Raw genomic sequence first — 14,807 nt, forward strand, 5'->3', positions numbered from 1 at the left:
TGGGCAGGGTGCCCGGCGGGCACCTGCAGACGGGAGGGAGGAGGAAGCAGGGAGGCCCTTCGCACCCTGCCCCTCCCCATTGCTGCCCGGTCCTCCCGGACGGACCGCAGGCACTGGCCCCGCTTGACTGACCCCCGCTCTCCTGCGGCCCAGGCCCTGCTCCCTGGCTGTGGCCCCGCCAGGCGCTCGTCTCCTGGCCCCCGGGGATGTGGTCCCCCCCTCGCTTTGGCATACACTCCAGTTGTGCATACAGGTGTGCCTGGTGGGGAGTCCAACATCCTGGCTGAGACCCTGACCGTGTCCCCCTGCCACCCCCTCGTCCACCTGTGACCTCGCCTTGGGTCCTCCTATTCCTGTCAGCCTGCCTCTCTGGCTGAAGCCCACCCCTGACTTCCTGCGACCCCGGACCCAGCCCCTCCCCGCTCTGGCCCATCCCTCTCATAGTCCGGTCTGTCAGTGCTGCTCACACACCGGACCCCGATGTCCCCGTTCTGACCGGACGCCCCCTCCTCGCCTCGTTCTTTTGGACCCAGGGCTGCCCTTAGCACCCAGCCGTGACCTCACTCCTGGTCCACCTACAGCCTTGGCCAGATTCCGCCCCTTTCCGCCTTGCTCTGCTCCCCTTCCCACACCCCTGACTACTCTGTGACCTTGACCTTGCCCCACCTCCAGCCCTTGGCCCCGCCTGCTGAGCTTGGCAGAAATGTGAGCCCTGGTACCTCTGATTGCCTCCTCAGACCGTGGCCTGTCCTTCCCGCCATCGCTCCCGGGCTTGGCTTGACTCCTGATTGCAGCCTCAGCTTGCCCTGCCTGCCTTCCTCCTGCCCTGGCTGCTCTGCCTGCCCTGCTCCGGCCTTCCCCCTGCCCAGCCGCTCTCGCTCATGCCCACTGCCCAGCCGCCGCCACCCTCCCTGGGAACCCTGCCTCTCCCAGCCTCGTCCCCTCTCTGGGGTCTGACCGGGACCCCTTGTCCTGCCCCCTTCCTGGTCTGACCCGCCCGTGGCCCCGCCCCGTGTGCCCAGCGGAAGCGGCAGCAGCAGGAGGGGAACTACCTGCAGCACGTCCAGCTGGACCAGAGGAGCCTGGTGCTGAACACCGAGCCCGCCGAGTGCCCCGTGTGCTACTCGGTGCTGGCGCCCGGCGAGGCCGTGGTGCTGCGGGAGTGTCTGCACGCCTTCTGCAGGTGCGGCCCGCCCCCGCCCCCGCCACGCAGCAGGGTCCCGGCCTCAGTTAGCCAGGCGGGAGGGGGTGGGCCGGGTGCTCTCACATCTCGCTGGACCTCACCCACAAAGTCCTGCCAGGCGTTGTCTCCCCATTTCTCGGGCGCAGAGAGGCCAGCAGCTTGCTCAGTGCCGTACAGCTCAGGCATTCTGGCTCAGAGCCCGTGCCGCTCACCGCTCCGGCCCAGGCCCGTGCAGGGCGCTGAGGCCCTAGCCCTGGCACCTGGCTGGTGGGCAGTCTGCCCCCTCCCGGGTCCTCTCCCGGCCCCTCGGTCCTGGGCTGCGGAGAACACGCCCTGGCGTCTGGTGAGCAGCCCCTGGGCCTGCTAGGCCAGGGCATCCAGGAGGGATCAAAAAGCTCAGCCACTGCCCCCGGGCTCGTCCCATACTCACAGATTAGCTGTAAGGTGGCATGCCAGGCACCCCGGGGTGGAGCAGGGGGCCAGGGAGCCCTGGAGGTGGCGCCGGTGTGGGTGTGTGCCTGGTCTCTAAGGAGCAAGGGCCCAGTGTGGCTGGAGCAGACGGGTGGACGGAGGTGTTCGGGAGGGCAAGTCATGGGGTGCTTATGAGCACAGTTAGGGGTTTGGGTGGTTCCAAGCCTGAGCAGGACGGGATGGGAGCCACTGGGGAGGAGTGTGGGGCACACTGGGAGCCCCGGAGGGGGCTGCCGCTGTCTTCCAGGTGAGCTGGACCGGAGCAGTGGGGTGGGCAGGAGTTGAGGCCATGGTGAGGTTGGTGGGACGGAGGGGAGACATTGAGGAGGAATGTCTCCACCTGGGACAGGCTCACCCTGCGAGGTGGAGTCCCGGTGGGTGGGCTGCGGATGACCCTCCCCTCCACTCCCTCCCTCTCCCAGGGAGTGTCTGCAGGGCACCATCCGCAACAGCCAGGAGGCAGAGGTCGCCTGCCCCTTCATTGACAACACCTACTCGTGCTCCGGCAAGCTGCTGGAGAGGGAGATTCGGGCGGTAAGCCTGGGGCGGGGCTCATCTCATCCCAGGGCGCTGGGCCTGAGCTGGCAGTGGGAACTGGCTCCGGTGCCGGTCTCGGGCAGCAGACCTTTATCAGAGCCTTCTCTGTGGGGTGCTGAGGGCCCAAGCAGTCAACAGGACAGGAATTGGGGGAGGTAGCTAGTTAAGAAACCCCCTTATGAAGGAAGGACAGCCAGCAGTTAGTGGGCCTGGTGACCTCCAGTCAGGTCCTCGGCCTCGGTGAGTCTCAGTGTTCTCCTCCACGAAGGGCAAAGGTAGCACTGTTTTCTGTTTCAAAGTTGGGAAGGATTTGTGTAAGGAATGGAGAGTAGCGTTTGACACATGGTAAGTGCTTACAGTTGCCTTGTGTTGTAAGAGGCCATTCAGACTTCAAACAGCCACCATTTATTTAGCCCATGAACCTGCCACTTAGTAATTTCTGTGGCTTATCGGGACGGTTCTCCTGTCCGGGTTGGGCCTGGCTGACCTCATGTGGGCTTAGCTGGTGGTCAGCTGCCCTGGGCTGGCTTCTGATGGGCTTAGCTGCGACGGCTGGGATGGTGGGCCTCTTCCCACTTTGGTCTCATCTGCCTGCAGGCTGGCCAGGCTGCTCCCGTGGTGGCCTCAGAGTTCCCGGGGCGGCCAGAGGGGGGGGGGGGCGGCCAGAGGGGGCCCAGGGCGGCCAGAGGGAGGGTCCAGGGCGGCCAGAGGGAGGGTCCAGGGCGGCCAGAGGGGGCCCGGGGCGGCCAGAGGGGGCCCGGGGCGGCCAGAGGGGGGCCCGGGGCGGCCAGAGGGGGCCCGGGGCGGCCAGAGGGGGCCCAGGGCGGCCAGAGGGGGCCCGGGGCGGCCAGAGGGGGGGCCCGGGGCGGCCAGAGGCGGGGGGCCCGGGGCGGCCAGAGGGGGCCCAGGGCAGGAGGGCTTTTCACGTCTCTGCTCCTTTCACACTTGCTGCTGCTCCACTGGCTAAAGCCCAGATTCTGTGCAAAAGGCACCACCATGAGCATGGAGTCAGGGAGGCAGTTACAGATTGGGGCCATTCCTCAAGCATCTGGCACAGTGTGTCTGTGTGCGCCTGTGTCTGTACCAGTATGTGTGCAACCTGTCACAGTGCTGTCTGTGTGCACGTGTGTGTGTGCATGTGCAGACTGTCACAGTGCTGTCTGTGTGTGCACCCGTGTGTGTGTGTGCGCCATCTATCATAGTGTTGTCTGTGTGTGTGTGTGTGTGTGTGTGTGCCGTCTGTCATAGTGCTGTCCGTGTGAATGTGTGTGTGTGTGCACGTGGACGCTCGCTATTGCTGTTAATGCTATTATCAGGTTCTCTCCCTGATTGCTGTTCATCTCCCTCTGGGCCTCCATTTCCCCATCTGTAAAGTGGACTGTTGGGCTTGATTTATGGTTTTTAAACTGCTGGGCAGTGGCCCTCCCAGAACTGGGCATCTTCAGATACCCAGGCAAAAACATGAGGCCTGGCCAAGGTGGCTGAGGTCCAAAGGGGGACCCCACAGGCACACACACCAGACCCTGCTTCTCCCCCTCACTCCCGCCTCCTGTGGCCCTGCTTCTGAGAACCCTGACTTCACCAGGCCTTCCGTGGAGCCCAAGGAGTTCTGCCTCAAGGGAAAGTGGGCTGACAGAGGGGTAGGACTTGAGGACTTCCACAGTTAACCCCAAGAGCAGCCCCGTTTTATCTCCTCTGGGGTCTCCGGAGGGGGCTCTGGAAGGTTGCTGAGGCCTCCTCCCTGGGCCTGGAGGGTCAGTCCCTGTGACCGGTGCCCATGGTCTTTGCCCAGAGGTGCTCCCCATCAGTCCTCCAGGCCAGGGCCACAGGGCCATGCTTGCCTGGAGCCCCTGGGAGTTGATGAGCCTCACAGTGACCCAGGGTGGCAGCGAGTAGAAGGGACGGGGATCAGCAGAGTAATGCAGTGCAGATTGGTTTTACAAAAAACATGTCTAAACCACAAAGAACTAGGACAGAAAGGAAAGAAAAGTCCCCATGACCCACCATCCCAGCAGATCCCCGATTGTGTTTTTCTCCTGTTAACTTCGGTGTCTCTGGGCAGACATGATATCTTTCCTTTTTAAATCAGCTTCATTAAGGTATACTATGCATACAATAAAACACACTCATTGTAAGGGTACTATTGGGTGAGTTTTGACAAATGTCTCTTGTAACCACCACCCCAATGAAGATACAGAATGTAGGCATGATTTATTTATTTTTAAAATTTTTTTTATTGACTTCAGAGAGGGAGAGGGAGAGAGAGAAACACAAATGATGAGAGAGAATCATTGACGGGTTGCCTCCTGCATGCCCCCTACTGGGGATTGAGCCTGCAACCTTGGGTTAATGCTGAACCACTGAGCCGTGCTGGCCGGGCATGATTTTTACTGGTAATAATCAGCATAGATATGACAGCCTTTGCTGTTTTCTTATTTTATTTATTTTTTGGTTAATCCTCACTTGAGCATATCTTTTCCATTGATTTTTAGAGAGAGTAGAAGGGAAGGGGAGAGACAGAGAGAAACGTTGATGTGAAAGAGACAAATCAACTGTTTGCCTCCTGCCCCTGCCGGGACCAGCACCTGTAACTGACGTACGTGCCCTTGGCCGGGATCGAACCCGAGACCCTTCAGTCTGTGGGCCAGCGCTCTGACCGCAGTAAAACTGGCTAGCACAGCCTTTGCTATTTTGCTACAAAGTCTTACTAAAGGTTATTGTCTCTATGGTATAGATCCTGTTTATACCTCTTAATAATTCCAGCGTCTCAGTTCATAAGTCATGCTTCTAGGAACATTTTGCTGGTATCTTTCTCCTTAATATTACTTGCTTAGGGTAAACCTCCAGAAGTGGAGCGAGTCCCAAAAGATCAGAGAAGTTTGGGTGGTTGAAATGTTCTGCCACATTGCTTTCTCAGAGTGAAATGCACATATTCCCCAGAATCGCTTGTTATTATTTTTGTCCATATTTTTCCTTTTTTTTATCGTGGTAAAATGTATATAAAATTTACCATCGTACCCACTTTTAAACGCACAGTTCTATGGCGTTAAGTGTATTCACTGTCGTGCAGCCATCACCCCCATGCCTCTCCAGAACGTTAATCCACGCTTGAATGGAGTCTTTAAATACTGAGGAGAAGAAACGAGCCTGGGGCTTTATGGATTGGGGCTTCCAGGAGCATGTTTGGTGGAGGGAGGGCTGCTAGCCGGTGTTCTGAGCCCCAGAGACTGAGGCTCTGGTCTTGGCAGCTGCTCACCCCCGAGGAATACCAGCGGTTTCTGGACCTGGGCGTCTCCATCGCCGAGAACCGCAGTGCCTTCAGCTACCACTGCAAGACCCCGGACTGCAAGGGCTGGTGCTTCTTCGAGGACGACGTCAACGAGTTCACCTGCCCCGTGTGTTCCCGCGTCAACTGCCTGCTCTGCAAGGTGGGATGGGGACCCGCGCGCCAGGCACCCCGTCCCGCCAGGAGCTCACGCCCCTCAGCGCTTGTTCCGGGCAGGGCCTGGTTGGCGTGACTTAGAGCTGCATGTCCCTGATGGCACCTGAGCCCTGACCCTCAGTCCATCCCAGATGGACCCTCATCCTAGACGGAGCCCTGGCCCGGACTGAACCTTAGCCCCACCCTGAGCCTGGACCCTAACCTGCCCCTGCCCCTGCCCCTGTCATCTCAGCAGCTGATGGTTACAGAGGCCGGTGAAAGGAGACCGGTCTGAGCCGGCTTAGTCTCCGTCTAGCCAGGCACAAAGGGCCTCAGCCTGGGGAGAGTGGTTGAGGGTCTCTGTGCCCATCAGGGCTTAGAATAAACAGGTAAGTATTATCACACATGCCGACCCTGGCTTCCCCCCCCTGGCCTCCGTGTGTTCTGCGAAGTGCGTGTACGGTTTATAACGTGAGGCCCGGTCGGTGACAACACCTAGAGGCATTATGTACTTGTGTGGGTGCCTGCTCCGTCCCCACCCCCCCAGTCCCTAACGGGGCCTTCTCATCTCGAGCTCCCCGCTCCCTCAGGCCATCCATGAGCAGATGAACTGCAGGGAGTACCAGGACGGCCTGGCCCTGCGGGCCCTGAACGACCAGGCCGCCCGGCAGACGACGGAGATGCTGAGGGTGAGGCTGCGAAGGGCTGAGGACCTGGGGGTTGGAGTTCGGGAGCTGGCAGGGCTGTGGTTTATGGGCCCTGGAGGTTCTTCCCCCCCGCTGGCATCACTCCCAGCCAGAGCTGGGGCTCGGGATGGGGGCTCAGGTGGCCAGCAGCAGGACACGTGTCTGGGTGGAGGGAGGAGGCCGCAGACGGAGCCTCGGAGAGGGATTCCCCTCCAGCGGAGTCGCGGTTTTCCTCTGTCGTGGGGAGGGCCGCGGGGAGGGAGTGAGGCCGGGCGCTGCCCCTGCCCGGCCCAACGGCAGCCCCTGCTCTGCCCAGTCCATGCTGCAGCAGGGCGAGGCCATGCACTGCCCGCAGTGCCAGATCGTGGTGCAGAAGAAGGACGGCTGTGACTGGATCCGCTGCACCGTCTGCCAAACCGAGATCTGCTGGGTCACCAAGGGCCCGCGCTGGGGCCCGGGGGTGAGTCCTCAGGGAGCAGGGACTCAGGAGGGGTGGGGAGGGGACCCTCGTGGGCCTTGCCCAGGAGTGGAGATGGGAAAACGACAGCCCAATCCAGTCCCCGCCTGTATTTGTACAGCCAGTGAAGTAAAAATATTTTTTACTTTTTATTTATTGATTTTTAATATATTTTATTTTTTAAAAAAATCTATATTTTATTGATTTTTTACAGAGAGGAAGGGAGAGGGATAGAAAGCTAGAAACATCGATGAGAGAGAAACATCGACCAGCTGCCTCCTGCACACCCCCTACCAGGGATGTGCCCACAAGCAATGTACATGCCCTTGATCGGAATCAAACCTGGGGCCTTTTAGTCCGCAGACTGATGCTCTATCCACTGAGCCAAACCGGTTTTGGCTATTTTTTACTTTTTAAATGGTTAAAAAATATCAAGAGAGTATTTTGTGATGGGAAAATCACATGAAATCCGATTTTTGGGGTCCATAGTGAAGTTTTAAGGGAGCACAGTCCTGCTTATTCTTTTACATGGAGTCTGGCGGCTTTTGTGCTCCAAAGGCAGACTGCGTGGCTGCAAAGCTGGAATCTCCGTCTGGCTCTTCACAGAAAAAGTCGCAGCCCTCGCCCGAGGACAGTGACGAAGGGCTCAGTGTGGAGTCAGGTGGCGTGGGCCCTTGGCTTTGGCACAGCGGGCTGGGTGGGTTAGGCTGTTACTGCCTTCTCTGGGCCTCAGTTTTTTCATCTGGAAAATGGAGGTGACAGCTGGGCCTGTCTTACTTAGGCTTATTGTCAGAATCAAATGAAAAAGGGTAAGAAACGGGTGTAGCACGATGCTTATCATTTTGCGAGCACTTCATATGTGATAGCTATCAAGTTAGAGGTGTGTTCCTGGAATTGGGGGTCATGGTTACAGACAGGCTTCAGACAGTGGAGGTGGAGGAAGCAGCCCTTTTCATGCTGCCATGTCCTGACCTTCCAGAATATGCAGAGACCCATCAGCTCCTTCCCTACTCTGGGTCTCGGGTGAGGCAGATTGAGGCCATGTAATTGGTGCCCAGAAAGGCCTTCGTGATGGCCTCCGCCAGGCTGCTGAGGCCGAGGGCCCGTTTAGAAGCAGGGCCTGGAGCTTTTGGTGACGGATATCCCTGCCCTGACCTCTCTCCCCCATTCTGCAGGGCCCTGGAGACACCAGCGGGGGCTGCCGGTGCCGGGTGAACGGGATTCCTTGCCACCCCAGCTGTCAGAACTGTCACTGAGCTGCAGATGGCCCAGTCCGCACGCTGACCCAGCCCCACGTCCACAGCTGCTGTGGGACAGGGCAGGTGCTTGGCTCTGCATTCTGGCCGGGGAGACGCCTGTGTGCTTGGTGGGGACAGGGACCCAGCAGAGCCACAGCACGCGGCCTTGTTTGTGTGGGTGTTGCAAGGGCTGCCTCTTGTCCACGGCCGCCTCTGCCCTTCCCCTGGGGCTTGCTGGCCAGACCGCTCATCTGTCCTTTGTGGCTCCCACCTCTGCCTGGCCCCGCCTTAAACAGCCCTGCCATCAGCCTGCTAGATAGAGCCTTCGAGAGCCCTGCGTGTCCGAACATCCCCACCCACGGACCACCTCGCCTCCCGAATACCACGCACTCGGCCCACTTCCCGGCGGCTTTCTGGGCTGACTTCTCTGGCTTTGCTGCTGGAGGCCTGGGGCCCGAGGACTGCTGCTGACCCTGTTTGGAGCCAGGAGGGAGGCCTAGCAGTTCCCAAGGCACAGCTCATCTGGCCCCGCTTCCACTCCCCCTCTGCTGCTTGTGCAGCTAATGAAGGCGGTTTCCAGGGAGGGATGAGAGATGTCTGAGTGAGAGGGGCATGGACTGGGACTCTGCAGGAAGCAACAGGAAGAGTATGTGTGAGCTGCTTGGCACCCCTGTGCCCAGCTTGAGCGGGTAGGATGTCGGCGTGTACAGGGGAAGTTTGCAGTGTGTTGAGAGGCCACAGAGCAGGTTCTGCAGGTCCGTGTGGGCTTGAGGGGCAGAAGGGGCCAAGGCAGCAGGAACAGGCCGGCAGGAAAGGCTTGCTGCTCCCTCTGCCACGAGTGGGCTTCCAGGGTCGGGGAACAGACGTCAGAATCAGGTAAAACTGCTGCTGGTGAGGCTGCCCATCCTAATTTTAGTGTCTCAGGTAAAGGGCACAGCATCGGTTCAGCAGTATTTATCAGTCTCCTCTGTGTGTTGGTCAGGGATTAATAGAGAGAGCTCTGGGTGTTCCTTCTCTCAGTTTTACCGCATTCTTGCACCCACTCCCTTCCCCTGTGAGGCCTGGTGTTGGATGGCCAACATGTCTGCGCTGAGCCATGGGGCATCATCAGAGAGGCAGGCGTCTGCTGTGCGAGGCCTGGACTCCAGGCTCCGGAAGTTGGGGCCTGTGGTTTTGGGGCAGTGAACTTGTTCTAACCCCTGGAAGCGCAATGCCACCTGTCCTTGGAGGCCAAGACTGGAGTTGGACCACAGGCACTGTGAGCAGAGCTATCAGAGAACATGAATGCCTTCCTGCTTGGCAGCTGTGGTAGCTCCAGGGCATGCTCAGGCTGCCTCCCACCCCGAGCCAGACAGGCAGAGCCACCGACCTGAGGGACAGCAGTTGAGACCTGGTCCACAGGAGTAAGATGGGGCCCAGATCAGGGCAGAGCCCTCTCTTACCATCTCCTTCCTCCCTCCTCCTTCCGGGGTCCATCTTGGTGTCCCTTAGGCAGGGACGGGGAACCTTTTTTTTTTTTGCCAAGGGCCATTTGGATAGAAGGTAATTTATGGGCCATACAAAATTAGAAACGAGGTTGCTGCTTGATTCCTGGTCAGGGCATATGCCTGGGTGCAGGCTCAATACCTGGTGGGAGTGGGGGATGGGGAGGTGTGAAGACAGCCAATTGATAATTCTCTTATCAATGATATTTCTCTCTCTTCCTCTTCCTTCCTCTGAAATCAATAAAAATATTGTTTTTGAAAAATTAGCCTGCTGTATTTGGTCAAACATTTAATTAACTCACCCCTAAGGCCTTGGCAGGGCCGGGCCAAATGACGTGAGGGCTGGACGTTCCCCACCCCTGCCTTGGGGGCTGGGGCACATGAGAAAAGCAGACAGTTCTCTTGGTTCAGAGGAAGCAGACTGCTAACAGGGCCTTTCAATGCCTGCCTTTCTGCTCCATAAGGCTACGAGGTGTTGAAGTGTTTACCTGTGGCTGGTCAAAATGAGGACAAGACAGGCAGAGGGGCTTCGATGGCTAGTTTCTCCCTCGGCCCACTCCACGCCAGCTCGCCCAGGGAGCGAGTCTGCTGCAGCCAAAATGGGGGTCAGGGCAGCCCCAGGGTTCTGGCCTCCAGTGCCACGCTCAGTGTACCAGGGGGTGAGGCTCATAAGTGCTCTCTTGCAGGGTCAAGGGGAAGTGCCACGCTCTCCCAAGGGGCTACCTCAGGCCTGGGCCCAAGCTCTTGAGAATCCATCACCAACTGGCCAGAGCAGACTTGAAACCAAGCCCCATAGCTTTGGACTCAGACCACCTACCTGAGGAAGCAGCAGGTCCCAACATACTTGTGCGCCATAATCTCCGTCTCCTGGACAGGAAAGGCAAGCGGAAGCCCACTGCTCAGATAAAGCGCCGCCACCGCTATGGACAGGGAGTGGAAGACGTGCCCACAGCCACGTGTCTTCCCCTAGTGTTGGGCTGGCGTGAAAGCCACTCGCTCAAAAGCAGGAAGCGGGAGGCAAGCCCACAGCCTTGCTGGCTCACCAAGGTTCCTGGACAAATTCCAACCATTTGTAAGTCTGGGAAGAATACTGCTAGCAAGTAGAGGGCCTTTGTGAAGACAGAAAAAGGCAGCAGGAGCCACAGAAAACACGAAGGACAGCAGGGCAGGGAAAGGACAAAGTCAGGCCGAGCCTCAGGCCTAACATCTCTTGGTTGGATTTGGCAAAAGCCTTTGGCCTATTCTCCTTAATCACCACTTAATCTCTGAATGAACATGGGTCCCAAGCCCAGGGCTGGCTAAAGGCATTTGGTAATAACTGTTTACCAAAATGGAATCAAAACTCTGGCATGACCTCACAGTTTGTAAAGCATTTTCCCAAACATCCTTGAGAGATGGGACTATTCATCTTACTGTAATTGACAACTAGAAGCCCAGTGCACAAAATTTGTACACTCGGGGGAAGGGGCCCCGCAGCCCAGACTGTGCCCTCTCGCCGTCCAGGAGCCCCCATGGGATGGCCAGCATGTGGGGAGCGGCCTAAGTGGGCAGTTGGATATCCTTAGGGCTGCCACAGAGGCGGGAGAGGCTCGGGCCACTGACGCTGCACTCACCAGCCATGAGCCCAGCTCAGGGCTTCTGGCTGAGTGGTGCTCCCCGTGGGAGCGCACTGACCACCAGGGGACAGCTTCTGCTTTGAGCATCTGCCCACAGGTGGTCAGTGCATGTCATAGCGACCAGTGGATCTGCTGTTTGGTCAATCTGCATATTAGCCTTTTATTATATAGGACGAGTCTCAGATGTTGAACTTGCAACAGATCAAACTGCCATGAAGTAACACACTTGCCAATAATTATTGCTTCCAATAATTCTCTCTCAGGACCCAGTATTGGGCCCAGCCTCACTCCCAAATCGCCTGGAGTCCCACTCTCCTCCACAGTTCAAAGTTGTCCCAGACCTGAACCCTAAGTACCTTCCATTACCATTGCCCTCTCCATCTCCACACCCCAAACCCAGGTCCTGCTGGGCTTGCTGTCTACAGAATACCCACACTTTATTCAGCTGGTACTTTTGTACTTCTTTTCCCTCAGCCTTCACTTCTCCGATCCTCCAGCACCAACTGGGTGTCCAACAATTCAATCCTGACACCACCTGGAGTTAACATCAGATCCCACAAATTAAAGGGCTGTCCCACAAGACTGCCCACTTCAGATGCCAACCGCAAACAGTGCCCAGGCTACCCACACTTCTCCCTGGCCAACTTCAAATTCTGGGGTCCCTACAACTCCCCCAGATTTAATAATTTGCTAGAACTCAGGAAAACACTATGGTTACCAATTTTTAATAAGGAGTATCACTCAGAAACGGCTCAGAAATGAGAGAAATGAGTAGAGCCAGGTATGGGGAGAGGGTGCAGACCTCCCAGTCCTCTCTGGATGCACTTCCCTCCCAGCATTTCAATGAGTTCACCAACCCAGAAGCTGTCAGCATCTGAATCAAGGTTGTGGAGTTCAATCTCCAGCCATCCCTCTCCTAGGTCAGGGGATGGAACCAAAAGCCCCCACTCTCCAATCACTTGGGCCTTTCCAGGGACCTGCCTCACCATTTTGAGGCCATTTAGCAGTCTCACTGTAAGCCATCTACTCCTATCAGTAAATTCCAAGATTTTTAGGGAAATAGTACAAAAAACACAAATATTTCTCACACAACGTACACCTTTCCTTCAATGTTCCAATTTTCAAATTCTACTTTTACACTAATCAATTCCCATGAAACGGCCAGTGAATCTGCCACCCAAATTGTTCCTTCAATGCAACCACGGTGTGAGCTCCAGAGGCCAGCAGTGTCCTGGGCCGTGTCCCAGCTCCACATTCTAAGTATCAGGTCAGAGGGCAGCATGGGCAGCTGGCTACAGTGGTGGGACGAGGTCAGGGGGCTGTGATGCCGTTCAGCCTTGGGCCCTCTCCCCTCGCCCCTCTGGGACAGGGAAATAAACATCCCAGACAACATGGATTCTTGCCCCTGTGATCGGCCCATCCCCAGGATGGTGGCAACTGTTCTGGCTCCCAATACCCAACCGCTGGGATGTCATGTTAGAAAAGCTTGGCAAGAAAAAGCACCACAGCTCCTCTGGGACAGAAATGACACGTGGAGGCAAAATTACGTTCACAAGGCTCTGCTTAGGTTCCAAACCCGAATGCCAGCCTTTGGAACAAGGGGCACCCCCAGATTAGTGTGAAAAATAGTCAGGATCGCCCAGACTAGCACCCCACACCACTTTTGCTGCTTAACCAGTGGCACCTGGCGGCAGCCGGCCTGTGTAGATCACATTTACTGCAGGTGAAACAGAAACAGGACTTGCAGGTATCATCCCAGCTCTCCAGGCAACTCAAGGCTGACCAGGAGTCCAGAGAGAGAGCAGTCCCAGGCCAGCGTGGAAGGCAGCGAACACCAAGGCCATTTGTCTAAGACCAGAGTCTAGTCCTACTAAGTGGCAGACAGGACAGAATGACAGAGATTAGTAACCACATATGGTTGTGTATTTCATATATGGCTCTGTACAAAATATTTACACACATTCTTTACAGAATAGTAACCACCTGAAGGTAAAAAGATAATGGTTTCTTCTCATCAACAAGGTGAATCCTGATGTCAGCAAAGCTTATCACACAAATGAACTTGTTCCTTCTTAGGCCACAACTAAAGCAAATGCCACTCGCTTCCTGGGTTCCAAAAAGCTGTGGCCTTGGGACCCTGACCACGTGCGCCTCCTTTCCTCTCCCCCATCAGTGTCTGCAGTCCTGCAGACGGCTCGGGTGCTTGTGGCAGGAGCTGCTGCCGCCGTCCATTTGTAACAAGAGGACAAACTTGCTGAGGGAGAAGACTGGGAGAATCTGTCACGTCATCCCCTCTGGATCCTGAAAGAATTTCCTTTTCTTGACAGATCTTCCACTTTCTGGGTTAACCCACCCACACCACTCTCAGCCCAGGTGGGACTCCTGCTGTGGAGAATGGCCCATCACTGAGCTTTTTGGTTCTAAAGTGCTGAGTGTAACAGGAGAGCCGCCTCTCGGACCGTCTCCGGGCCGGCCAGCTGCCTGGCACGCTGCATGCCCTCCACTCGCACACAGGGGCGCACCGGGAGGGGAGGTCTGCGCAGAGGAGCCAGAGTGCTTCTGGCACGTTCACATGAAAACACTGTCAACACAGAACAGTGCTGGAGAGAGACCATGAAAATACAAAGTACATGGCTGCTTCAGACTACACACCCCCGTTCTTTAAAGCAAAAGGCACTTTTTTCCAAGCCAGAGCTCTCTGGAACAAAGCTGGCGTGGCTCACAGGAAAAGCTGTCCGTGGCCGCTCCCCGGCCACAGCGAGGAGCGGCCTGTTCCGGCTCTGGCCGCTCTTCAGGCTGCAGGCCCTCCCTTTCTGGGGACTGGGTCTCCACTGACGCTTCCAACCGGGAAGGAGAGACCGCAGCTAAGGAGACAAATCAAACCCCCGAAACGAGCCGAGGTGGCGAGGGGGTGCCAGCTGGGACAGACAGGTGATCTGAGGAAAACAGGAAAGGGAGACACAAGGACGGCACTTTGGGAGAACGGGCTGTTACAAACAGCAGCTCTGGCTAATGTGAAATGTTAAACAATTGGGTAAAAGGAACCCTCACGGTCTTCGAAGATCATCCTTCCGATGAGAACTATTTTCTTCCAGAAGGAACTATTATTTTTAAAGCGAGGGTGCTTTATATATTGGGTGTTGCATAATTCAAAAAATAGTCATAAAAGTATCTTTAAAAAGCAAATAGGTAGCAGAAAAACAAAACAAAAAAACGGGGGCGAGGGGAGAGCCAAGTCAGGCTCAGTTGGTTAGAGCATCATTCCGTGCACCAAAGGGGTTACAGGTTCGATTCCCGGTCAGGGCACATACCTAGGTTGGGGGTTTGATACCCAATCAAGGGGGGTGAAGGAAGCAACCTATCAATGTTTCCCTCACATCGATGTTTCACTCTCTCTCCCTAGAGTCAAGGAACATATCCTCAGAGTGAGGATTAAAAAAAAAAAAACCAGCCCTAGCTGGTTTGGCTCAGTGGATAGAGCGTCAGCTTGCAGACCAAAGGGTCCGGGGTTTGGTTTTGATCAAGGGCATGTACGTTGGTTGCAGACTTCTCCCCAGCCTGGGCCCTGGTCAGGGTGCATGCAGGAGGCAACCAAGCGATGTGTTTCTCTCATATTGATATTTCTCTGTCTTTCCCTCTCTACCACTCTCGCTAAAAATCAATGGAAAGATATCCTCAGGTGAAGATTTAAAAAAGGAAAAATGGTAGGCAAAA

General features: G+C 56.4%; 1 protein-coding gene and 1 long non-coding RNA gene across 4 annotated transcripts in view; one reads left to right on the forward strand and one right to left on the reverse strand.

The window, feature by feature from the left end:
* RBCK1 (RANBP2-type and C3HC4-type zinc finger containing 1) overlaps positions 1-8,984 on the forward strand; it is a 22,895-nt gene extending 13,911 nt beyond the window's left edge. For 2 of the 3 annotated variants that reach the window (XM_045574628.1, XM_036418878.2), the window contains exons 7-12: positions 1,023-1,183; positions 2,077-2,188; positions 5,440-5,619; positions 6,203-6,301; positions 6,615-6,758; positions 7,931-8,984. In XM_045574628.1, coding sequence (XP_045430584.1) covers positions 1,023-1,183; positions 2,077-2,188; positions 5,440-5,619; positions 6,203-6,301; positions 6,615-6,758; positions 7,931-8,011 — 777 coding nt within the window. In that variant the 3' untranslated portion in view covers positions 8,012-8,984. Of the gene's footprint in view, positions 1-1,022; positions 1,184-2,076; positions 2,189-5,439; positions 5,620-6,159; positions 6,302-6,614; positions 6,759-7,930 lie in introns of those variants that run through there. The other variant, XR_004984440.2, reaches the window with a different exon arrangement.
* LOC118708009 overlaps positions 1-14,650 on the reverse strand; it is a 22,154-nt gene extending 7,504 nt beyond the window's left edge. Inside the window, exons 1-3 of the long non-coding RNA XR_004984441.2 lie at positions 14,484-14,650; positions 13,054-13,056; positions 11,724-11,729 (exon numbers count right to left, since the gene is read on the reverse strand). This is a non-coding gene — a long non-coding RNA (uncharacterized LOC118708009). The remainder of the gene's footprint in view (positions 1-11,723; positions 11,730-13,053; positions 13,057-14,483) is intronic.
* Between the last annotated feature and the right edge of the window lie 157 nt (positions 14,651-14,807).

This window comes from Pipistrellus kuhlii, unplaced genomic scaffold (genome assembly GCF_014108245.1).
Source record: "Pipistrellus kuhlii isolate mPipKuh1 unplaced genomic scaffold, mPipKuh1.p scaffold_m20_p_6, whole genome shotgun sequence".
Lineage (NCBI taxonomy): Eukaryota > Metazoa > Chordata > Mammalia > Chiroptera > Vespertilionidae > Pipistrellus > Pipistrellus kuhlii.